The 25,308-nt window shown below is 42.6% G+C and overlaps 1 protein-coding gene across 2 annotated transcripts in view; it reads left to right on the top strand.

Moving 5' to 3' along the window:
* The first annotated feature begins 2,072 nt into the window (after positions 1–2,072).
* LOC144678644 (plexin domain-containing protein 2-like) overlaps positions 2,073–25,308 on the top strand; it is a 482,473-nt gene continuing 459,237 nt past the window's right edge. For both annotated transcript variants that reach the window (XM_078538383.1, XM_078538384.1), the window contains exon 1: positions 2,073–2,592. In XM_078538383.1, coding sequence (XP_078394509.1) covers positions 2,478–2,592 — 115 coding nt within the window. In that variant the 5' untranslated portion in view covers positions 2,073–2,477. The remainder of the gene's footprint in view (positions 2,593–25,308) is intronic.

Genomic DNA, 25,308 nt, shown 5'->3' with positions numbered 1-25,308 from the left:
TTATAACCAATTTAAGTCAAATACTTCTCCCTTTTCTTGCACATACGTTTTTTTGTGAAAACGTAGACGTTTCCGGCACAAAGTCAGATCCATTGTGTTTATTCCAACTCTTTGCCAAAGCAACACAAACCCAAATCCACTGTTCTGTATATTCCTCTGTTTCAAGAATTTGTCCACAATTCTCTAAAAGATACAATGTTCTCTGCCTCACGTAACCATCTGATGCAAATATTTTTATGCTCCTCTGTGTGAAGAAATTTCTTTGAAACGCATTTTTCACTCGTTTAATGATGGTGTTATATTGATTACCCTTTGTTGCTGCCTTCCCAAAGAGAGGAAATAACCTTTCCTCATTTGGTCTGTGGAACCTTTCAAATCACAGTTTTAAAGGCATCTATTAGATTTCCTTTTAACCTCCTCTGCTCCAGTGAAAATAGTCCTAGTAACACAAATCTCTCCTCATAACTACAGTTTCTCATCCTTGGGATAATTTTGGTGAATCCATTTCTGCCCCATTGAAAATTCTGATGTCTTTTCTTATGGCTTTATCTACTTTCACTTTCAGGGAATTATGCATTTGATCCCCTAGGTCTTATTGTTTATCCATATCTGACAGCCTCTTTCTATTAGTGTTGAATCCTAACCCTCACTGTCCTCCAATTAGCCCATGTTTATCCACATTAAATTGCATCTACTGCCCCTTGGCCCAGTCATTTATTGTTCTATCTCATCATCTGACTCAGACGCAAGGCTAAATCCTCTAGAATTTTGTCTAAGAACAAAAGGAAAACAAAATAAAGAATGCACTGGAATCATCCTGTTTAAATGATACAGGGCAATTTGTCTGAAATTGCAGTAAACCTGGATATTATGAAATCTAATGTACTTCTTTTAATAGCAGTGCTTCACCACTGTCACTACTAGAGGAAGTTATGGATCTTACAGCAATTGTAGATGACTGGGAAGCACAGCCCTGGAGGAGATAACCTTATATCTGGGACTTCAACAAATCCTATCTTATTTTTCCAGATAGGATGAGATGTTCTTTCTAAACGCCGTTTGGAGCACTAGTGAAATTAATTAACTTTCAGCCTAGATCTAATTTAAATAGAACAAATCAGAATACTAAAACTACCCACGTGTGTCTGAAACAATTTTGCTCCAGCAGGGTATGCAGACTATAACTGCCACACGGTTACAGTAGAGGGTGCTCTTTTGAAGTTACAGCCGAAGTGCGTGGCTATGTCTGTATAGTCGAAGTTGTTCGTGAATGTAACATGGGAAAAGGTTTAACTTCTCACTGCTGACAGTTCTTGCTTTAATTCTATTAATACAATATAGGTCATGCGATATAAGGAAGGAAGGCAACCCCTGTAAATATAGTAAATTCGGCGTGGAAAATAAATACAAAACGCCCGTTATGGCTCGAAGCAGATTACACAACTGAACAGTGGATTTAGATAGAACGAATTACCGAATTTCTCAAATTGTTAAAGTGAATTTACGTTGGACAAATAACCAACGCAATTCATCTGTCGGTAAATTGGCGTGGATATTATTCTATACATCCCAAGTTTAATCTTGTCCTAAATATTTAGGGGGACGAAAGTAAAAGAAGTACATGTTAGAATGAAATCTGCTACATGCAAGTTCTGTTCTGACCCAGATACAGCTTGAGGTGGAAATGCAGCAGCGTCAGTGCGTACCTCCTTAGTTGGGAGGTTAGGCATACAAAGTGCAATAGACAGCGAGTCGAAAATAAAGCACACATGCAGTTGGGAGTTTTATAGTACATATGATTGAGTAACACGAACAGAAGCAAGGCGAGACACACTGGCTCTCAGCTGCAGAGGTGTGAGGAGGCTGTGATTTTCCGAGGTGCTTGGGAGCTTTTGGAGACACTAACTGCTCCTTTTAGGGGTTTTGAAATGGGGTGGGGGGGGGGGTGGCTGGAGGTGGTGCGTATAGGGGTTTTGAAGTTGGAGGGGTGAGGGAGATACACTAACTGCTCCCTCCAGATGATAAAGTCTGGATGCGGGGGGAATACACTGCTCCCTCCAGATGATAAAGTCTGCCTCTGGCTGTGAGCTGCACTCACACAGTGTGGAGATTTGGGGAAGAACACTTCCGGTTAGACACACTATGAGCTCTCGCTCGAGTGGAGCAGCAGCAGCAGCAAAGTGAAGAGAAGCCATCAGCCTCACATCTCCCTCGCTCCCGAGTAAATCCAACAGCTCTGGACATTCGCTACTGTAATTTAGTACCAGTTTGGCTTCCCCTCAACGTGTGGGTGAATTGATTTGCTTTCTGTCCCTTCTGCAACTGGGTGGCGAGCGGGAGTGGCCGGGCTGCCGGAGTGTCTTTGTGAGGTGTTTATTTTTTTTACCAAGTGACTAGAAGTGTGTGTTTTATATTTAGAGAAAAACACTCAAGACCTGACTCGTCAAGTTGGCAAGTGCAAACTTGTGGCGATCATCATGGCGGGTGTGAGGAAAGCCGGCTTTCTGGGCGCTGGACTCTGCTTCTTTGTAACCCTGGGAAACCTGGTGCACCTCAGCCGGGGGCAAGGCGGCCAGACACTGGATGCTGCTGGTAAGAGAAGCGATTCAAGCCTGGCTTAGTCCAGCCCGCTCTTTTAAATTGGAAATTGCTTCTAGTTTTCCAAAAATAAAAGACCGCGGCTGCACGAGCTGTCAAGTTTTAAAGTTTGTTCCTTCGTGTTTTTTTCTTTTATGTCTCTGTCAATCTGCAAACAGACCTGCGAAAGAGGGGGGGGTGGGGGAGGACAGAGCTATCGAGGAAGTTTCCGTAAAATATGCACTTTGTTTTTATTTGAGGTGGGAGCACTTTTTGCTTTTGCTTCCATCCAAATACATTCCTTTTTTAAACATTTTCTGGGTCTGGAGCCGGGCTGGAGGAATTTGCTGAGATTCAGGAAAGTTAAATGCTCCATTTCAAATCAGGCGGATCACCATATCTCCTGTTACTTAATAGTGTGCGGATCTGCACAGGAATTCTGGCTAAGCATGGAGCATGTTATTAAAATGCATGTTAAAGTTCACACCTTACATTACATTTGTCAGGGATGGGGTGCACAAGCCCCTTGTTAATCCTTCAGTCCAGGTGCCAGTCAATGTGGGGCTAGCGGTCAGTGTGGTTCAGGCGATCAGCGCTGCCCCGTTTTTCACTGTGTCGATGGAGAGCTGTACCTTCAGCAAGAAGCTGCAATGCTTGGCTTAAAGGCAGCCCCCGAATTAAAATCTCACCCACTGGCCGCTTGTTGCTACTTTCATTTATCGGCGAAATCGGTCTCGTCGATTTGTGCTCGAGCCACCCCCCCCCCCCTTTCCCATCTTTAAGACAGTTTTCTTTCCTTTGGAAAGAGGATCCATGGACATTGTTAGGGCTATAGAGGTTAGAATACAATGCTCTTCCCGCTTTGCAGTAGATATGGAAATATAGCTGTGTACCTGCGCTTGGTAACGAATGAACTGCTGGTCCAACTTGGCTTAGATTCTTGGGGGAATTTGCTTTTTTTTGCTTCAGCACTTGCAATGATCTTAGGTACATTGGAGTTTGAGGATTAATGTGAATTTGACTCTGCAATGCTGAAAGGGAGGAGTGGTCCTGAGAGTTGAGTTGAAGTTATGGAGCGCTGTGCCGGTGTGGAACTGACTCAATGCTGCTGTCAATCATTGTTCTGCACTCAGTGCGGCGGTGGAGGTTTCTCAGTGAACACACACATTGGCAAAGCTGATGAGAGATGGACTTGAGAGATGCTGTTGCTCATCAAGATTTCTCTGGGTGTGCCTTTTTTTTTTGTTTTTGACCAGCCATCCTAGCAGTGACTGAACCGTGACAGATTATTGGCCATGCAAAAGCATCTCAAAGCCCCGCGGCCGCCTCACTGTACCTCTGCCTGATATCTCTCATTTGATGGAGCAGCCATTGTATTGCAAGACTTTTAACATAGAAAGGAGGGAAGGCTTTTCCGTTCGTCGAATATCCAAACTATCCCAAGTTTGTTTTAGTCGCGCTTTCTTTTAAAACAATGTCCGAATGCTTGCCATTGTGGTGCTCTTTCAGACTGCCATAATAGGCAAGCTTTTGGTTTTAAGTAAAATGGTACATGTATAAGGATTTACAAACTGCTGCAGGGTTTGCCCCCCTCGCAGAGCAGCAGGTAACTTGTAACATTGGTGCCTTTGGGTCGAGTCCGTAAGTTTAACGCTTTGCAACCGTTTTGCAACACTAACAAGTTAAATGCACCAAAATTAACTCTTTACAATAGTTTATCATGGACAGAATTAATAGAGCAAGAAATGTTTTGCACTGCCACATATGTCCATAACTGAGTTTTAAATTATTCAGGATAAAACATTTGTAAATTGAATTGTGTAATGCTTTAGAAAGTTAATGACAGAAAGGTGAGGATAAAGGACTCTGTCCTTAAAACTTATCAGCAGTTAATATATTGTCTCCTCTTCACTATCTATGTTTGGATTTGGTTTCTATGCTTGAGTTACTAGCTAATCTATTTGACAATGAAGTTTATATTAATAAAGACGTAACATGTACCAGTGAAAAGATAAGTATTTGCGCATTATGTTGGCTGGGACTGGATTGCTGCATTAAGGTATCTTTAATTGCAATGTAAATCACCTGGGATGAGTGAGTGAGGAGAGGATAAAAACAAAAAGCTGAAAGCTACTGCGGATGCTGGAAATCCAAAACAAAAACAGAATTACCTGGAAAAACTCAGCAAGTCTGGCAGCATCGGTGGAGAAGAAATCAGTTGACGTTTCGAGTCCTCACAACCCTTCAGCAGAACTGAGTATAGTTAGGAGAGAGGTGAAATATAAGCTGGTCTAAGGTGGGGGGGGCGGGGGGGAGAGAGAAGTTGAGGGTGGGGTGATTGTGGGGATAAGCAAGCAGTGATAGGAGCAGATAATCAAAAGATGTCACAGACAAAAGGATCAAAGAGGTGTTGAAGGTGGTGATATTGTCTAAGAAAAGTGCTAATTAAGAATGGAAGGCAGGATACTCAAGGTACAGCTCTAGTGGGGGTGGGGTGGAAAGACTAACAAAGTTTTAGTTTTAGATTTAAAAATAATGGAAATAGGTGGGAAAAGAAGAATCTATATAAATTATTGAAAAAAAAAGGGAGGGGGGAGAAACGGGGTGGGGATGGGGGGAGGGGGAGTTTAAGATCTAAAGTTGTTGAATTCAGTATTCAGCCCGGAAGGCTGTAAAGTGCCTAGTCGGAAGATGAGGTGCTGTTCCTCCAGTTTGCGTTGGGCTTCACTGGAACAATGCAGCAAGCCAAGGACAGACATGTGGGCAAGAGAATAGGGTGGAGTGTTAAAACCCAAACCTCCCTGTCGCTTGCCCACCTTAGACCAGCTTATATTTCACCTTTCTCCTAACTATACTCAGTTCTGCTGAAGGGTCATGAGGACTCGAAACGTTAACTGATTTCTTCTCCACCGATGCTGCCAGACTTGCTAAGTTTTTCCAGGTAATTCTGTTTTTGTTGTGAGGAGAGGATCTTTGCTTGGTTCAGTCCTGAAGAGATTGAAATTATGCTTCTCTAATGGTTTTACACTGGGGCCATTTAGCTCAGTTGGCTGGACGGCTAGCATGTGGATCAGATTAATGCTAACAGCACAAGGTTTAATCCCTGTTCTGGCTGTAGTAGACTGGGGGGTCTGACTCCTTGCTCTATCCATAGTAAAAAATCATGGCACTTTGCTGTGGCTCAGCAGAGAATCACCAAGGACCTGCCTTTGAGCAGAGAGCTCGAGAAGAAGAATTGTTTATAACAATGTGAATAGATACTTTAACATGAACCCAGCCTGTGTTACTGGGTAAAGGATCAAAGTGTGGTTTTAACATTGGGTTTGGTAGCCTGGGTTGGGTTTAGCTCAAACTTAATAATCATTGGTTTTATGAAACTCAGATGTGCATTGAAGTCTAGAAATAGATGCATGACTTGAAATCAGCAATGTATGTTAAAGCCTTTGAAGGGCTGTTATTGTTCTAGGAGTTCATTTTCTAGGTGTCAATAAACTGAGATACACAATTGATGATGTTGTCATAAGTGAAATATATATATTATACATATATGATTTTTTGTAAAGCTTACTAACAAATTAAAATGGCATAGAGAACGATGCCCGACAAATATTTGGGCTCCAGTAGCATTAAGTACAGTACAAACTTCCTGAGCAGCCAATCTGGAATTTTTGCAACCTGCTCTTTGAGGAATGCAGCTTGCCCATAAGAAGTAGAAGGAGGATGATGTTTTAATTTGGAATAACTGTGTTAAAATTGCTGATATTGAGACCTGAAAGTTTTGTTCAGACGGAGAGCCTCTCCATCTGCACGAAAATGCCTGCAGAGGCCTGAATCCAGAAGCCCTGCTTCCACACCCGGCCTCTGCCATTTTCGCAGAGGGTGGGGCAATCGGGGCAGGTTATAAAACGCACATCCATGGTTCACGGAAGCAGCTGCCTCTACTCGTGTGATTTTGGTGATGTTGGCGTTTGAAACCCGAAATGTGCAGATTAGACCTGGTAGAAGCAGGTCTGAACCTTGTGGATTCATTTGTATAGCCAGGGTACCCTTTTGGAGAGGTAAGATGCCCACTTGGATATGGTCCCAGGACACCTTTGGGGGAGGTCAGGTGCCCTTTGGGATTTTTAAGAGTACACATGATTGTGAGTAAAACATACATAAACTCATTGGAACTGTCAAGCTGTCAAGGAACTGTCAAAACTGTCAGAGAACTGTTAAAGCTGTCAAAGAACGACCAACCATCAAAAGCTCATTGGAAGTGTCAACACTGTCAGGAGATTTAACTCTGCTGGGCTTTAAATTTTTTTTAAAAATGTGCAGTTTAAAAAAAAAGTGCCTGCTATTTTACTCTATTGACATAAGCCTGAGGGCTATCTTAGGATTGGTGCTGCATGACAGATTTTACAACCTAACATTATCACAGTGGGGTGCCTGTTAAGTGAGCAGTTTGATTGACAGCTCCAAGCAGTTATAGAGTAGAAATGTTTGCTTTCACAAGAGATTAGGTAATGGAATTTCAATGTATTGAATTTTTTTTTGTCAGTAAGAGTGTTTTAAAAAACACTAGTGATGTCATCAATAGACATAATTTTATATCAGCATGGCTCCTGAGGTTTGCCCATGTTGGTTACTAGGTAAATTGGCATGGAGGGAGTAATGGCAAAGGGTGGTGGCTGGGGGCATTACGTGGCATGAGGTGGCACTAAGTTGGCATAGGGGTGATGGGGATGAGTGGGGGCATGAATTGGCATTTGGAGTATGAGGGGCCATGGTGGGTGGGTAGAGGGGCATGGGGTGGCATAGGGGGCATGAGGAGCCATGGGGATGGGTAGAGGCACTTAGGGTGGGATGGGGCATGAGGGGCCATAGGGATGCATATAGGGGCATAGGGTGGCATAGGGGCTATGAGGAGCCTTGGAGGATGGGTAGAGAGGCATAGGGTGGCAAGGGGAAATGAGAACCATGGGGAGTGTTGGGGGGTGCGTGGTGTTGGTGGTGAGGACTGGAGGGCTGTTTTTTGTTTTAATCATTTTTTAAATAAATTCAACAAAGTGCCGGAAAACAGAGGCAGGCTCTCCATCCAGCCCACCTCCACACCCGGCAGCCTCCACACAAATTCTCGGGACGGTGGGCCCGGCTTCTAATCAAGCCCACCCTTAGTCCTCCTCCACCCCCAGAACAAAAATCTGACCTCCTCGGTCCTTTTTCCCAGGTCCGGTTGACGGAGCCGGCAGTCTGTACTCCTGATTCGGGTGCAAAAATCCAGTCTTCAGAATCTACCCTATAATCTGACAAATAAAGGAAAAAAAAACATGTAAATTGAGAAATATATTTGGTTCAAATATTAAAGCATTTAATCAAAGGGTATGAGGATGGGTAAAAACCAAAGTGTCATTTTTGATTAAATTTGTTATAAATGGGATTGTAATCCACAGCATCTAGATGAGATTTTATCATCCTGCTCCATAAAGGGATATGAAATAGGGTTACAACCGTGAATCTTCACTTGCAGAGTTGCCTGACTCAGCTGGGCTGGCTGCGGACGTGAAAAAGTTCACTAGAAGGAGAAGAGGAAAATTAAACTACTCAATCCAGGTCATCCTTGTATATGTTGCAGTGTTGGTATTCAACCTGAGATTTGATATTTGCTTCAACTTCAGTTTGAAAACTAATGCACAGTATAGGGCTATTAAAACTAAAAGTTAAAAAAAAAATCTACAAAATGGCAATGGGAAGTACAAATAACTAGACAATATAGAAAATCAGCCAGATTACTATTTACATACTTGGCTCATCATTGCTATATCCACAATAGATTGAGATATAAGCATGTTGGATAATAAAGTTTTTGGTTAGAGAGGCAGTGTAATTATTCAAACCATATACTTCAAAAGAATCAATGCACACTTCATAAGTTTGGTATCTTAATTACAACTTGCATTCTTATTGTTCCTTTCTAATGTAGAAAAAATCCCCAAGATGTTTCAGAGGTGTAATCAAAACAAAATTACTCCTTCAAAATGAGTGCTGCTATTTTGCTTTCCATTTTGTTTCGTGCTGTGAAACATAAACGTGGCTATTTTGCTGTGGTAAAAAAAACTGTTGCACATTTTATTTTACTCAGGCATGTCTAATGTACGATTAGTTACTAGCAGCACGGTTACGAATTAACCCTTATATATTTTTCCCACAAAATTTAGATTTTGCAGTTGGGGATTTATTTGGCTGTACTGCTGAGAGAAAATGCTAATTGTAACTACTTCAACTATTTGGAAGGCTTTGCTGCACCCATAAATCCTGAAAGCAATAGTCAAGCACTTTACGCTATGAAATTGTGAATTCTGCTAGCTCAAAGAGGTAGGAAAGACATCAGTTGGATTGTGAAATTAGGCTGGATGTAAAATTGTAATACACTAACAGATTGATGTGATTACTGCTACTGGACGGGCTGGGAGGTTGGGAAGGAGGGCACGGGGAAATGTTTAAGCTCCGCACAAAAAAAATTGGGATTATGAGTGATGAGAGTGATGAAATATTTTGCCTTGGGAGCACTACTGAGGTCAATAGTTGACAAGACTTCTACCAATCTGCCCATATTATTGGTAAGAAATCGCTGTCTATATGGACACCAAGAACGCAATAGTTTTCATATATCAGTCGGGTAAGGACTGCAACCTTAATGGCTACTGTAAAATATAGTCCCTTATTGAAAATGGATGTATTCATCTGATTGCTTTGTAACACATTTGCATATTCAGTTGTCTCTTGTTCCCATGTTCTGTGCTTTGTAGTTGCCCAGGAAAGGGAGACTGGATAAAGACATTTGTGTGGATTTTTCCTGTATGAATGGAGACTGGGGGCTTAGGTCAGTGCTCTCCATGATGTCACTGGAACAACACTGCATGATGTGACTGCAGGTGGTGGGGAAACTCTACACAAGATGTTTCTTCCCAGGCTACATCTGACCAGCAGGCTTAAAGAATAATACACAGTAACTACTGGACATTGGAGAGAGACTGGTATTTGCTCACAATGGATTTCTTCCTTTCGTAAAATTTAGGCTTATGTGGAAATTCAGATGCAGACTGTTTCCTTTAATGAGATAATTTGCAGTTTCAGGCAAATAATTTAAATATAATTGTGGGAAACATGATGAATGCTGCAACTTTGCAGGAACAGTTGAACTGTGGCATTTATAGGAGTAATAGACTATGACCTAGTTTGTTATGAAAAAAAATGAATATAGAAAGCCCAATCCATGAGTGCAGTGTGTGGTGCTAATGAATCTCTCAGAGCTCAAGTATATTTGTGTAATAAAATTTACATAATGCCCCACTGTGGCAGTGATCAGCTACAATTCACAATTCAAACTGGTGTTAGAAATTGGTTATCAGTCAGTATAGTCAGCACGTAAAACGTATTTTCAATTTTTGTCATCCTCTGTAGTGGTTGAAAGCATTCCCGATCATGTATTACTAATATATCTAGGTGGAAGTGCAATTGATACTACACAGGTTAAATATTTTGAATGTGCAGATTGACAGAAAAGCAAATCTGTACTTTGAATGGGAGCAAGTCATTAAAAAAGTAAAATAGGCAAGAAGCCAGCATGTGATAGGGATGGGTAATAGCCTTTTGTAAAGCTCCTTCCTTCATTGGCTGGTTTAAAAAAAAGACAATATTTATCATACTGGTGGCTAACATTAGTCATGCCAGTGACTGGGCCAGATTTTAACTCATTCCAATATGATAATGAATGGTTGCAAGGCTTTTGCAATAAAATTTCTGTTCATGCCAAATAACAACAGTAACCTAGTAATATCCTAAAATTTGGGGCAATGAAACATGGGTTAAAATTATGTCAAGGATTTATTTGAATGCTGCCCTTTCTGTTCTGGAGCCCAGGTTAGCTGAAATTGATAATCAAGCTTATTCCTATGATGGTCCTAACGAAATGAGCATGGCCAATTACAGCAGTTAAATTCTACAGCAAATGAATCTATAGTAACAACACTCTGTGGTATGGCAGACGGTGTATTAAGACAATAAGACGTAGGAGCAGAAGTAGGCCATTCAGCCCATCGAGTCTGCTCCACCATTCAATGAGATTATGGCTGATCTGATGATTTCTCCACTTTCTTGCCTTCTCCCCATAACCCTTGATTCCCTTACTGATTAAAAATCTGTCTATCTCAGCCTTGAATATACTTAACGGCCCAGCCTTACCAGCTCTCTGCAGTACAGAATTCAGCAGATTCACTACCCCCTGAGAGAAGAAATTCCTCCTCATCTCTGTTTTAAATGGGCAACCCCTTATTCTGAGATTATGCCCTCTGGTCCTAGACTCTCCCACAAGGGGAAACAACCTCTTAGCAGCTACCCTGTCAAGCCCCCTAAGAATGTTATATGTTTCAATAAGGTCACCTCTCATTCTTCTAAACTCCAATGAGTATAGGCCCAACCTACTCAACCTCTCCTCATAAGAAAATCCTTCCATACCCAGGATCAACCTAGTGAACCTTCTCTGGACTGCATCCAATACCAATATATCTTTCCTTAGATAAGGGGAACAAAACTGCTCACAGATTTCTAGGCGTGGTCTAACTAATGCCTTGTATAGTTTTAGCAAGACTTCCCTATTTTTATATTCCATTCCCTTTGAAATAAAGGCCAACATTCCATTTGCCTTCCCTATTACCTGTTGAACTTGTATGTTAGCTTTTTGGGATTCATGCACGAGGACTCCCAAATCCCTCTGTGCTGTAGCTTTCTGTAGTCTTTCCCCATGTCAATAATATTCAGCTCCTGTATTCTTCCTGCCAAAATGCATAAACTCACACTTTCCCACATTATATTCTATCTGCCAAGTTTTTGTCCACTCGCTTTAACATGCTATATCCCCCTGTAGTCTCTTTGTGTCATCCTCACCACTTGCCTTCCCACCTATTTTTGTGTCATCTGCAATCTTGGCGATAGTATATCCACTTACCTCCTCAAAGAATTCTAATAAATTTGTCAGGCATGATTTCCCCTTCATGAAGCCATGCTGACTCTGCTTGATTATATTATGTATTTCTAAATGCTCTGCCATTACGTCCTTTTTAATAGATTCTAACATTTTCCCAGTGACGGATGTTAAGTTAACTGGCCTATAGTTATCTGTTTTTTGTCTCCCTCCCTTTTTGAATAAGGGAATTACATTGGTAGTTTTCCCATCTTCTGGGACTTTTCCAGAATCTAAGGATTCTTGTAAGATTACTACCAGTGCATCCACTATTTGTGTAGCTACTTCCTTTAATATCCTAGGATGCAACCCAACAGCTCCAGGAGACTTGTTGGACTTTAGCCCCATTAGTTTCCCTAGTACTTTGTTGCTAATGATATTTTTGTATTTATTTCCTTCCCCTTTTTCACCCCTTGATTATTTAGTATTTTTGGAATACTATTAGTGTCTTTTACTGTGAAGACTGATGCAAAGTATTTATTCAACTGCTCTGCCATTTCCTGGTTCCCTATAATTATTTTCCCAGCCTCAATATCTAAGGGGCCTATGTTCACTTTGGCCTTTCGCTTCCTTTTTATATTTTTAAAGAAGCCCTTATTGTCCGTTTTTATATTACTTGCTAGTCTACCCTCATAAGTTTATTTTCTCCCTTTTTTTTGGTCATCTTTTGTTGGTTTTTAAAACTTTCCCAATCCTCTGGCTTCCCACTAATTTTTGCCACATTGTATGTTTTTTCTTTCAATTTGATACTATCCGTAACTTCCTTGGTTAACCATGGTTAGTCTATCCCCTTCCTAAAATCCTTCTTCCTCACTAGAATGTATCTTTGTTATGAGTCATGAACTATTTTCTTAAACGTCTGCCATTATTCATCAGCTGTCTTTTCTTCTAAACTCCTTTCCCAGTCCACTCCAGCCAACTCTGCCCTCATTCCTTCGTAATTACCCATATTTAAGTTCAGCACAGTTCTTTCCAACCCAAGTTTCTCACTCACAAACTGAATGCTAAATTGTACTATGTTATGGTCACTGTTTCCTCTGGGATCTTTTACTCTAAGATCATTAATTAAACTTGCCTCATTATACATTACCAGATCCAAAATAGCCTGATCCCTGGTTAGACCCATAACATATTGTCCTAGGAAACTGTCCCGAATCCACTCTATGAAATCTCGCTCGTGGCTACCTCTGCCAATTTGATTTTCCCAATCTACATGAAGATTAAAGTCACCCAAGGCAATTGTCACACTGCTGCATGCAGAGAGTTTCTAATGCTGCCAAGGTGTTTTGTATTTAACTCTTTCTCCAGCTGACCTGCAATTGTGTCAATTCTATCATTCTGTACAAAAAGTAAAACCACTTTGGCCGAATTTTCTGCTCCCGTTGGCGTCGGGCCTGTTTGGCAGCGTGAGCGGACAATATGGCGAGAAGGCTAAAAATCAGTTTTACTCTGCTGTGAAGCAAGTTTGCGATCATCCCTCAATGGTGGGCCGCGTTCCCCGCCGTCCAATATCAGGAATTTAATTTTAATGCGTTTGCATCTCATCATTGTGTCCGCATGCCAAAATCATACCCCATGTGAAATTTACCTCCCACGTCAGCGTGACTTCAGAATGGCATGATTTGCGACTGCCTTTAAAAAGCATGTACCTGGCGAGCTGAACTTTGTGGGGAACTTGAAGGTAAGTGCACACAGGCTTGTTCAGCGCTCGCAAGGATCACCCATAGGATATCAAGGAAGAGGCGGCACGCATTTCCCGGCTGGCTTTCCACCACCAGTGTGGTGCTGGGGCAAGGGCTTCAGTGTGGATGGGGCCGGGTGTTGGGGGAAGGTGAGAGATACGCCAATGCATTTCAAAAAGCTTGTCAGAAGTGAGCATTCTTCTGCAGCTGAGACTGTTCAGCAGCTGCTCCATTGACATGCTTGGAATCAGACTCTGAAGCATTTCTGTCCACTCAAGCAATGCAAAAGCATGAATATGCCACCAATTGCTCCAGAAATTTTCACCCCTCGGGCACAGGCTGCACATTAATGAGTGTTTTAGGGGCCTACAGAACGATTGGACAACTGGGCAAGTTGTACAGTCTCTTTGCGAAAGATGGCCATGGAGCAGTCACTGGTGGGGGTGCTCACAGCCCCTTGCAATGTCTTTATTCAGGTTTGGACCAGTATCCCCCATGGTTCAAGCTAACAGTACAGCCTTGCAGTGTGGGTTAGGAGAATGCCTATGCCTGAGCTTAAGCTGAGAGCACAACATGCAGTCCAGTGGCCGAAGCTGCCACCAATCGGTGGAGTGACTGCGGGTTTCAGGCAGCCAATGAGCCATCCAAGTGGTGGCCAGCATTCTCTGGCATGCATGAAGGGGCCTTGAGATGCAGCAGGAGCTGGAAATTTAACCAAGAGAGCTCCTTAGGACTCATATACTAACCCATAGGGGTCCCTCTTTGATATTGTAGGAGGAAAACATTAGGACCATGGAGCCTGGTGATCTAGCGGTATGCCTCATGGCTTAATGGGAGCAGAGAAGAAGGAGAAGTGACAGAGGTGCCAGGCTCACCAATGAGAGGAGCACCACACTCAAGATGAAGGTGCGGCAGGGCCTCCTGCACAAGCAGCTGAAGATCCACAATGCGCTCTCGCTCATTGGCACCTCGCTATACCCATGTCCAGGGAACTGGCTGGTCACTTATGTCACCTGCTGCAGGATTTGATGCCACAGAGGCATGGAGGGCACCCACTGCCAGTGGCCGTGAAAGTAACTGTGGCGCTCAATTTCTACACCAGTGGCTCCTTCCAGGGTTCCACAGGTGACCTGTGTGGGTCTCGCAAGCCTCCACCCACAAGTGTATCCAGGTCACAGACGCCATCTTCGCGAAGGCACAGAACTTTGAGCATTTCACCCGGGATCAGGAAAGCCAGGAAGCAAGAGCGCTGGGATTTGTGCAGACCTTTAGTTTCCACAGGTTCAAGGTGCCATTGACTGCACTCATGTGGTGCTTAGATCTCCGTGGCAACAAGTTGTCAACTGCATTAGCCGCAAGGGTTTCCACTTGCTGAATATTCAGCTGGTCTGCGACCACAAGTTCATCCTAAAGGTCTGCGCATGATTCCCACGGACTGTCCACTACTCCTACATCCTCAGCAGGTCTCAGATCCCTGATATCTTCCATGGTCCCCAGAGGCTGCAGGGTTGGCTCCTTGGGGACAAGGGCTACTCACAGAGGATGTGGCTGATGGCGCTCATGCGTCAGCCTCAGATTGCAGCAGAGAGACGGCATAATGAGGCTCATACTGCAACCCGGACTTTGGTGGAACAAATGATAGGCATCTTGAAAATGATGTTCCAGTGCCTCGACAGGTCTGGTGGAGCACTGCAATCCAGTCCCCAGAGGGCATTGTGCATCATTGTAACTTACTGCATGCTACACAACCTGGTGCTGCAACAGGGGTGCGGCCCTGGCTGAGGAGGAGATGGAAGAGCTGCACGTCTCTTCCGATGAGGGGGATGATGAGGTCCTCACAGGCGAGGATGCCATTGATGAAGCCATCGCACTTGCCAGGTGAGGCAGGCGCACTCGGGAGGCCCTGATAACCGCAAGATTTGTGGAGGAGGATGATGAGATGCATTAACAACAGTCCTGACGTCCTCACATTGCATCTGTGAACGTTTGACTCCTCTGTGGTTGAGGGCAGCGCACATACCCTCAGTGCTCAAGCTCATGTCATGGAGATGCAGCGGGCACCCTAATAGTTGCAAGATTGCAGGAGGATGATAATGACATGCAGTGAGGACACCCTGTAGATCTTCACATTGCCTCTGTGAACAACTGGCTCCTGTGTGGTTGAAGGCAGCTCGCTCGCGCTCTGTGATCAGGGTCATATCAGCTGTGCACCTGATCCTTTTCAGCCTTCAGCACCTGTCCATTCAGGTCCATATCATCACTGGACATAAGGGGCATGCGAGGAGACAGGCGACTACGCTGGAGTGAGATGGAGGCTGAGTGAATAGCGAATTAGGTTCACATGGGAATTTGGTGCATGGGGAAAGAGGTGTGGTATACAAAGGAACTATTCTCAGTTAATTAAGTGAGAAATTAAATTAAGTTAACTAAATAACATAACACCTGTCCTGCCATTGTTACTTATGTTGCAGGTGTGGAATGTGGGGACTTTTGGACATCAAGCCAATCCATGACAGGCACAACTGCCGAAAGTGTAAGCAGCTAGAGGAATTCTGGATCAGGATTATTGATCTGGAAGCCAAGTTGTAGACAGGAGAGGTGGTGGCATAGCTGTATTGTCACTGGGCTAGTATTCCAGAGACCCAGGGTTCGAATCCCACCATGGCAGCACTTGAATTCAGTACAAATCTGGAATTAAAATTCTGATGATGACATTGTTGTAAAAACCCATCTGGTTCACTAATGCTCTTCCTTTAGGGAAGAAAATCCTGCCACCTTTATCTGCTCTGGCCAACTTATGACTCCAGACCCACAGCAGTGACTCTGAACAGGCCCACATCCCATGAACAAATAAAGTAAAATAACAGAGGGGGAGAAATACCTGGAACCCTTTGTTCCAGAAGACAGTCACGCTTGTTACAATAGGGTCATCTGTTTTGGTCAGCAGTAAGGGACAGGATGATGTGACGGTTAGTGAGGCAGGTAATGGAACCAAGCAGGCAGTAGTGGAGACATGGTACAAGAAGCCGTTCAGGCAGGGGAGCAAGCAGGAATGCAGTGGTGGTAGGGAACAGTATAGTGAGGAGGATTGACACTTCTCCCTGCAGCAAAGAATGAGAGTCCAGAAGGCTGTGTTGCCTGCCTGATGCTAGGGTTCGGGACATCTGCTCGGAGCTGGAAAGGAACGTGCAGTGGCAGCGGGAGGAACTGGTTGTCGTGGTCCATGTAGGACCAACGACATAGGCAGGACAAGGAAGGAGGTTCTGCATAGTCAGTATGAGAAGATGGACACCAAATTAAGAAGCAGAATCTCAAAGGTAATAATCTCTGGACTATCACCTGTGCCATGTGCAAATTGGCATAGGGCAAATAAGATTAGAGAGATGAATGCATGGCTCAAAGACAGGTGTGGGAGAAGTGGGTTTCAGTTTGTGGGGCACTTGCACCAGTACTGGAATAAATGGGGGCTGTTCCATTGGGAATGGTCTATTGGGATGCGTGATCTTATGAATCGCTTAACTAGGGAAGTAGAGAGGGCTATAAATTAAACAAGGGGGTGAGGGATCAAGCTTGGGTCGATGTGGCAAATCAAGGGGTAGATTCAAGGCAGGAGACCATAATATTAATGGGAAATCACAGAATAGCAGGAAGAGACAGAGAGATAAAACCTAAGAACACACCAGTAGTCAACACTAGATATTCCAAAGATAACAAAGAGACAAAATCAAAGGCTCTATATCTGACTGTGCGTAGCATTCATGACAAAGTAAATGAATTGATAGCGCACATTGAAGTAAATAAATACGATCTGCTTGCCATTATGGAGACCTGGCTGAAAAAATCAAATTGGCAGTAGTAGCCTGTATGAAGAGTTCTTAGAATGCTTTCGAGATAGTTTCTTAGAGCAGCATTTTCTGGAACCAACCAGAAAACAGGTTATATTAGACATGGTATTGTGTAATGTAACATTATTAATGAATGGCCTCAGTGAAGGCACTCCTAGATAGCAGCAAACGCAATATGATTAAATTTTACATTTAGTTTGAAAGGGAGAAGAGTGGGCCTAAGAGTAGTACTTAAACTTAAATAAGGACATCTATGTGGGCATGGAAGCTGAGCAAGCTGAAGTGAACTGGGATATTAGGCTAGGGGACAGACCAGTAGAGAAGCAGTGGCAGACATTTAAGAGGATATTTCAGAATACTCAGAATAAGTATATTCCTATTATAAAGAAAAATTCTAAGGGGAGGACCCACCATCCGTGATTAACCAAAGAAGTTAAGGAAAGCATCAAACTTAAGGAACAATCATATGACAGTGCAAAGATGAGTGGCAGCTCAGATGATTGGTCAGAATATATAAAAATGGATAGCAAGACTTAACAAGGAAAAGAGTAAGTAGAGTGAGTGTTGGTCTGCTAGAGAGGGACAGTGGGGAGTTAATAGTAGATAATAAGGAAATGGATGAAATGAACAAATATTTTGCTTCTCTCTTCACTGTAGAGGGTATAAAAAACATTCCAGTAATAGCTGTAAATCACAAGATGGAAGGGAGAGGAGGCTTGGTGAAATTAAAATCTTAAAAGAGGTGGTGGCTACTGAGCTAGTAGATGCGTTGGTATTAATTTTCCAAAATTCGCTAGACTCTAGAAAGGGTCTATCAGGCTGGAAAGTAGCAAATATATCCCCTCTATTCAAGAAGGGAGGGAGGCAGAAAACGGGAAACTACAGGCCAGTTAGCTTGACGTTTGTCGTGGGTAAAGTGTTAGAATCGATCATTAAGGAGGTAGGCTGGGCACGTAGAGAAGCTCAAGGTAATCGGGAAGAGTAAGCATGGTTTTTTGAAAGGGAAATCATGTTTAATCAATTTATTGTCATTCTTTGAAGATGTAACGTGTGGGTAAAGGGGAGCCTGTAGGTGTGCTGTACTTGGATTTCCAGAAGGCATTTGATAAGGTGCCACATGAAAGGTTATTGCGGAAAATAAAAGCTCATGGTGTAGGGGGTAACATATTAGCATGGATAGAAGGTTGGCTGGCTGGCAGAAAGCAGAGAGTATGCGTAAATGGTTATTTTTCTAATTGGCAGGATGTGACAAGTGGAGTCCTGCAGGGGTCTCAACTTTTTACAATTTATATCAATGACTTAGATGAGGGGAGTGAAGGCATGGTAGCTAAATTTGTAGATGACACAAAGGTAGGAAAGTATGTTATGAAGAGGACATAAGGAGGTTGCAGATGGATATAGATACGCTGAGTGAGTGGGCAAAAATCTGGCAGCTGGCGTATAATGTGGGAAAATGTGAAGTTATTCACTTTGGCAGGACGAGTAAAAAAGCAGAGTATTACTTAAATGGAGAAGGACTGCAGAATTCCCAGGTGCAGAGGGATGTAGGTGTTCCAGTGCATTTGTCACAAAAAGTTAGTATTCAGTTACAGCAAGTAACTAAGAAGGCTAATGGAATGCCAGCCTTTATTATGAGAATTGAACATAAAAGTAAGGATGTTATGCTTCAGTTATACAGGGCATTGTTGAGACCACATCGTGAATATTGTATGCAGTAGAAGAGTGAGGGGTGACTTGTTTGAAGTATATAAAGTCCTGAACGGCCTTGATAAGGTGGACGTCAAAAGGAAGTTTCCTCTTGTGGTGAGTCCAGAATTAGGGGGCTCTGTTTAAAAATTAGGGGTCACCTTTTTAGGACAGAGATGAGGAGAAATTTTTTCTCAGAGGGTTGTGTAACTTTGGAACTCTCTGCCTCAGAAGGCGGCGGAGGTGGGTTAATTGAATATTTTTAAGGTAGAGGCAGATAGATTCTTGTTAGGCTACAGAATCAAAGATTATTGGAGGTAGTGGGAATGTGGAATTCGAAACACAAGAAGATCAGCCATGATCTTATCGATTGGCATAGTAGGCTTGAGGGGCCAAATGGCCTACTTCTACTTCTATTTCGTATGTTCATATGTTTGGACACAGATGCTGAAGAGATGGGGGTCCTGCCCTTCCTGAAAGGTGTTGAGAGCACACACAGAGAATGACGGAACTCTGTGACGCCTACCCACGACATTCTGGCACCAATGACAAGCACCATTGAGGTGCAGGCATCACTGATGTGTCTAGTGAGTGTAAGTATCATTTTGTTCTGAAGATTACATACTGCACAGGGAAGAGGCCCTAGACTGAATCACTTGCCTTTATCTTGTGCAGGAACCAAAGTTTTACATCTGAATGAGATGAACACTGCTCATCATATCAAGGAGCCATAGGCAAGGAGCCATTCTTCAGAGTTTATTTAAAATAGTCAACATTATGTACAAGTAATTAACACCTGTGCCCATGCAGTGCAACTAGGTGTCAGCTGTGGCTCAGTTCATAGCACCCTCGCCTTTGAATCAGAAGGTTGTGGGTTCATGTCCCACTCCCGGAAACCAAGAACTGTGAATGTACTCGAAAGAGTTACATGCGATCTGTTGATAACTCGCAAGAGTTACATCTTCTTAACCTTCCTAACCCTGCTACGTCTTGGTGCTTCCCCAAGGCAGGGTGGAGGCAGCCTGCTGACTGCCATGCCCATTGTCTGTGATGACCTTGGCGGGCGTCCTCTGGAGGGCTGAGACCTGGAGCTTTGGCCATTTAAAAACTAATTCAAGTAATTAATGGACCTGCCCGTCCAACCTTAAGGTTGGCGAGCAGGCCGGGAGCCCTGGCGGGCTTCAGAAAAAGCATGAAACCTCATCCATGGGCAGGATGAGGTTTCATGAGGGTTTTAAAAAATTTAACAAAAGTTTGATTAAAAGTGATGGACATGTCCCAACTCATGTGACAGTGTTAAATGAGGGGACATGTCAGGGAAATTTTATTTTTGTACATTGGCCATTTTTAATTTTGGCGCCGATCTCCCTGAGGCAGCACTTAGCCTCAGGGAGATGAGTGTGCTCTTTCGTGTGTATGCCCCACCCCCCCAACCACACAGGGAGTGCATAGCGCTTCCTGGCAAACGGCACACTGAGCGGGCCTTAATTGGCTCACCCATGTAAAATGGCGGCGTGTCCCCGATTGGGGGCGCCGATCGGAGGCGCGCCTGTTCGCGCCCGCTCTTGCACTTCCCCCCAATGGGGGGAACACTCTTCCCCATGTCATTAAAAGGTTATTTGCATTGATAACCTCTAGTTAACTTTGAGATGAGTTTTATCCTTGCTTTCTGTTTACATTAATATTCACGTTCATTTAACATGAAATACTTGTAAGGAACTTCTGAATAGGTACCCCTTTTTTTTTTCTCTCTCTCCAATTTTGCCGAAGGGAGTGAAACAACGCTGTGTACAAAGTACCAATGAAGGAGGCCATTTTGTTCATCTAGTTCACCCTTGCATAGAAATCTGTAATCATCCATCACAGTTTCCACATCTTGAATGACTCCAAAATATTTGCCTGCATTACTAAGGATATATACACAAATATAATTTCTGGAAAACCAAAATATAAGGTATGAATCAACAGGTGAAGGATGTTAGCCGATATCTCATTCTGGTGGCCATCCTTCATGTCCAAGCAGTGAGAGGCAGCATTATAGTTTTCCCTGTTTTTGCTCTTGTGTGCACTTTCTACTAGGAGTAAATAGATAATAATTGCTTATTGTAACACTCATTTTTAATTATTTCCTCTCTTCAGTTCAGGATACTGAGGCCAATTGTGGCACATCTACTGATGTCCCACTAACTCAGCACACACATTGCACCTTAAAACAGTGACCACGATCGATTCGGCTACCACTGGAGCAACTTCCCTCTAATTTTTAAACATGTCATTAAATAATAACGATTGAGGTTTGTGCTACAAAACTTCATAGTGTATGATAATACAGTTAAGTTGCACAAGTTTGCCATTATGTCAGATATGACAGTTATTCTGAACTGATATTAATAAAAAGAGTGATGATTCTTTCCCTTATAAAGAGAACTAAATATGAAGTACGCTTCCACACTTTGCGCAATAAAATAAGATGTGCATCGTGTTTGATTTGATGAAATGCTTCATTTTTATTATTATCCACCGAAGACCTGCCTAACTACCTTGCATCAAACTATATACTTCATAAATGCCAGTTACTCCATTGATTTTACACTGGTCTGAAAACATTATTTATCGTACTCTGGAATGTTAGAAAGTTTGTAGTTTAGACAAGCCTTTGCTTAAGAATTAACTTCCGATGTCTAGCTTCATTTTGCTTTCACAATAGCATCTTTAATATTCTGTTTACAATATGAATGCAGCAAGATGCCAATGTGATATCACTTCATCAAGTACTTGCATGATGAGCCCTGAGCAGCATTCACAACAGTGTGGCATTCAATGCAAATATAAAGTTGGAAGATTTTTGATATTAAACATGTCATCATATAGGTGCAGCATGGTTTTCTATTTCTGATTTTTAGAAAGTAAAAGACTGGCGAAAGTTGTCAGGAGAAAATGGAGTTTACCCCACCTTTGTATGTTATCATTACAGAACACTGTGCACCTGGAATTGAGACGGTCTGCTTTCTTTCACAGGTGCTCTCCTGTTTGTCGGATTGACACTGGCAAATTCATTGACAGTCCATGCGCCTTTCATACCATTATAAATTTGATATAGTAAGTGGGGTTTGGGTGAAAAAGTGAAGTAGGATAACATTTGTATTCCAGCAATCTATTTCAATCCTTCTGGAAATGACAATGTTGATGTGTCGATACAGTCGTGATGTTATCCATCAGGTACTGAGGTTGTGTGCTTGATGTGTGCTGAATGATTGTCAAGCATTTCTGGTGTCATTATGTTAGTCTCTTAATTATGCTGTTTTATTTCAAGTTTAGGAGTTCAGTTACTGGTGAGTAGGGTCATTGTTTGATCATGTTCCATGTAGATTATGAATTTTCAGACAATACTTTAAAATTTTGAACAGAGACAGACTGTTAAAATGTTGCTGGAATCATGTGACCTTTCAGCTCCAGACAGTCCTGAACCTCAAGCCAAATACCTAATTAAATATGGACTTTCACAGCCATCCGAGAAATTCACACATCCCTTTGTTTAAGGATGGAGTGACAACAAAAGGACTATTGCATTCCAACCAACTCATCTTTCTGGTTCATTATGGACAAAAGACACATTGAAACTCAATGTGTGTTCAGCGAATGTGACGGAGTCCCCATTGATCTCCCATTGTTTAATGATGGTTCCTGAACCAAACACAGAGTAAATTTTAAAATGTCAAACAACAACACAGGATGTTTATCAACCTTATCACCCATCTTATTTGGAAAAAGACGTTGGACTTGTAACAGGTCACATGGGTAAGACTGCCCTGTTTGTTGCCTGTTTTTAAAATACAAGAATCAGCTCTACAGAAAGAGAGACCATCGGAAAGCCATTGAACCAACTGCAGTCAACTAATCAGCCAAGGTAATAAACAGTAATACCTTGAAAGTGGGAGGAGGACTCTCTGCAACCTGTTCTGGCTTCAAGTTTAACTGAGAACTAACCTCCTGGAAATTCATAAAAGATGCCTTGCAGCTTACTGAGAAACCACTGCTTACAAGATCTTTACTTCAACAAAAATTATCAATTCATCTAACAAACTACAGACCTGTCATGAAAGAGTGATTGAGACCATTATACATTGTAAGCGTATTTTTTTTCTTTATTCTATACCTAATCTCCGTGTGAGTGATAATGTGCATGGAGGCGAGTGAGTGAGACGCTGCGTTTTTTTAAACTTGCGGGGCAAGTTTGGGAAAATAAATAACCTTTATTTTTAAATTCACAAAAAGCTTGTTGCTGGAATTATTTAAATTGGAACAATGGCTCTAAGGGTAATGAAATACACACACCTCACATATTGATCATGGACAGTAAGCAAAACACAGACATTCTGTCTGTGACAATGCTTCAAGGGTTCACTCTAACAATATGGATTTCTAACCTGTAAAGTTTAAGTAAAGTGTCTTAACATTTATTTACATATATACAATGATCACTTGCTTCACAGGCTTCTGCCAGTACTGCTTTTGATCAATGTTTTGAAGTGGGATGGCTTATGTTCTAGTTTTGACTCTCTCCCTACATGTTCCATTTCATTTCCTGGCATTGAAGATAAAACTAGGGACGTGTTAACTGGGAAGTGTGTTCGTGAACTCAAAACCTTGCTATTTACATGTGGTGAAAAGGCTCAATCTCAGTTGGCTTGTGTTAAAAATACATGTTTGTATGGATTCTTCAAAGATGATCCAATACCTTTCTCATTGTCACCTATTGTTGCTTGCACTAAGACCTGTAGTGAATTTTGTGATCTAACATTCCTGGTATAGAACGTTGTCCGAGATCGCAATGGGAATCCAGGCATGGAGGTCAGCCTGCCTAATTTTCAGCCTTTTTAAAAAATTCTTTCATGGGATGTGGTTAGGCCAGCAATTATTGCTCATCCCTAATTGCCCTTGCAAAAGTGGTGGTGAGCTGTCTTCTTGAACTGCTACAGTCCATGTGGCGTGGGTACACCCTGTTGTAGTGTGTTGGATACTATTCGGCAACTCTTAATGAAGGCTTTGTAGTCTTAAGTAGGTTAACTGTATGTACTTATTAAGTACAAGAACTATGTACATTTATACAGTAAAGGGTTTAAGCTAGGAGCTGTCTCCATGCTTGTTTATGCGCATGGGTCTGTCCAACACGAAACTGACCCCTAGGTGCGGGTCATGCTTTCTCCTACATCACTATGTTGGCAGTACTGTACTCAGTCCCATGTTAACGCTATATTTGTAAGACCCTTATACTACACCTTGATGGGAGTTGGAGCGGACCTGCGAGAGACAGAGTGGAGCTGAGGAGCATACTGTTTCAACTGCTGTGAGGCTGCAGTCTGGGAAAAAGAGTAAAAAAGGGAACTCTGACGTCACAGGAAGCTAGTAAGTTGATTGACCGGTAAGTGCTCAGTCTACGGGACAGTGTGAGAAACCAGCTTAGTATAGGCGATTTCAGATAGATCTATAAATAAAAAGAACTAAAACTTTAAAATAATAAACCAAAATTTGAAACCTTTAAAATTAAAATAAAACAATTAAGGCCAGGATTTTCCTGTTGGCGATTTGGGGGTGGGGCCGAGGGGAAAATGATGTGGGATGACGTCAAGAGGAACCCCCGACATCATCCCAGTCCATTTAAATCTTCAGGAAGGCGGACGGACAGCGAAATCAGCTCTCTGCCCGCCGACCTGTCAATGGTCAATTAAGGTCATTGAGAGGCAAATTAAGATTGTTAAAGATCCTGCCCGTCCAACCTTAAGGCTGGCGGGCAGGCCAGGAGCCCCAGTGGGCTCCTGAATATACATGAAACTTCATCCACTGGCGGGATGAGGTTTCATGTCCGTTTTTAAAAAGTGTCATAAAGTTAATGTGTTTCTTATTAACATGTCCCATCTCATGTGACATTGTCACATGAGGGGGACATGTTAATAATTTTAATATTTTTCTATTTTTGGTGTTTTTTACCTGTCACTAATTGCCCTGAAACAGCACTTGGTCTCAAGGAGCAATGCGCATTTTGACAGTTGGGGATTCCCCCGCCACCCCCCCACAGAGGAAGCGCACAGCGCTTCCTGTCGTGCAGGCCGCTGGGCGGGCCTTAATTGGCCAGTCCACTCAAAATGGCGGCCGGCCCCGTTTCAGCGGCGGGGGTCAGCTGCCCGCCCGCCGCCGAGCCGGTGGGCCCACACGCCAACCTAGGACAAAATTCTGCCCAAAGATAAAAAGAAAAGCAATAAAAATAAAGTTTTCTAAACAAACACCTAAAACACATCCCTTTGTAGTGAAGAAGCATATAACTGTTAGTTGTCAGTGGTACCAGCATTCAATAAACACAGTAAATTGCAGCATACATGGGAAGAAAGTAATTAAAGTAAATTAACTAAATAACCTAAGTTAGAATGGTGGGATAGATGTTATGTTGCAGCTGTGGAATGTGGGTTCTTTTGGACGCCAAGGCAATCCATGACAAAAAACTGCAGGAAGTGTAAGT

This window comes from Cetorhinus maximus, chromosome 3 (assembly GCF_964194155.1).
Source record: "Cetorhinus maximus chromosome 3, sCetMax3.hap1.1, whole genome shotgun sequence".
In the NCBI taxonomy this organism is placed as follows: domain Eukaryota; kingdom Metazoa; phylum Chordata; class Chondrichthyes; order Lamniformes; family Cetorhinidae; genus Cetorhinus; species Cetorhinus maximus.
The sequence above is the reverse complement of the archived record's forward strand: the minus strand, read 5'-3'. Positions and strand labels throughout refer to the sequence as shown.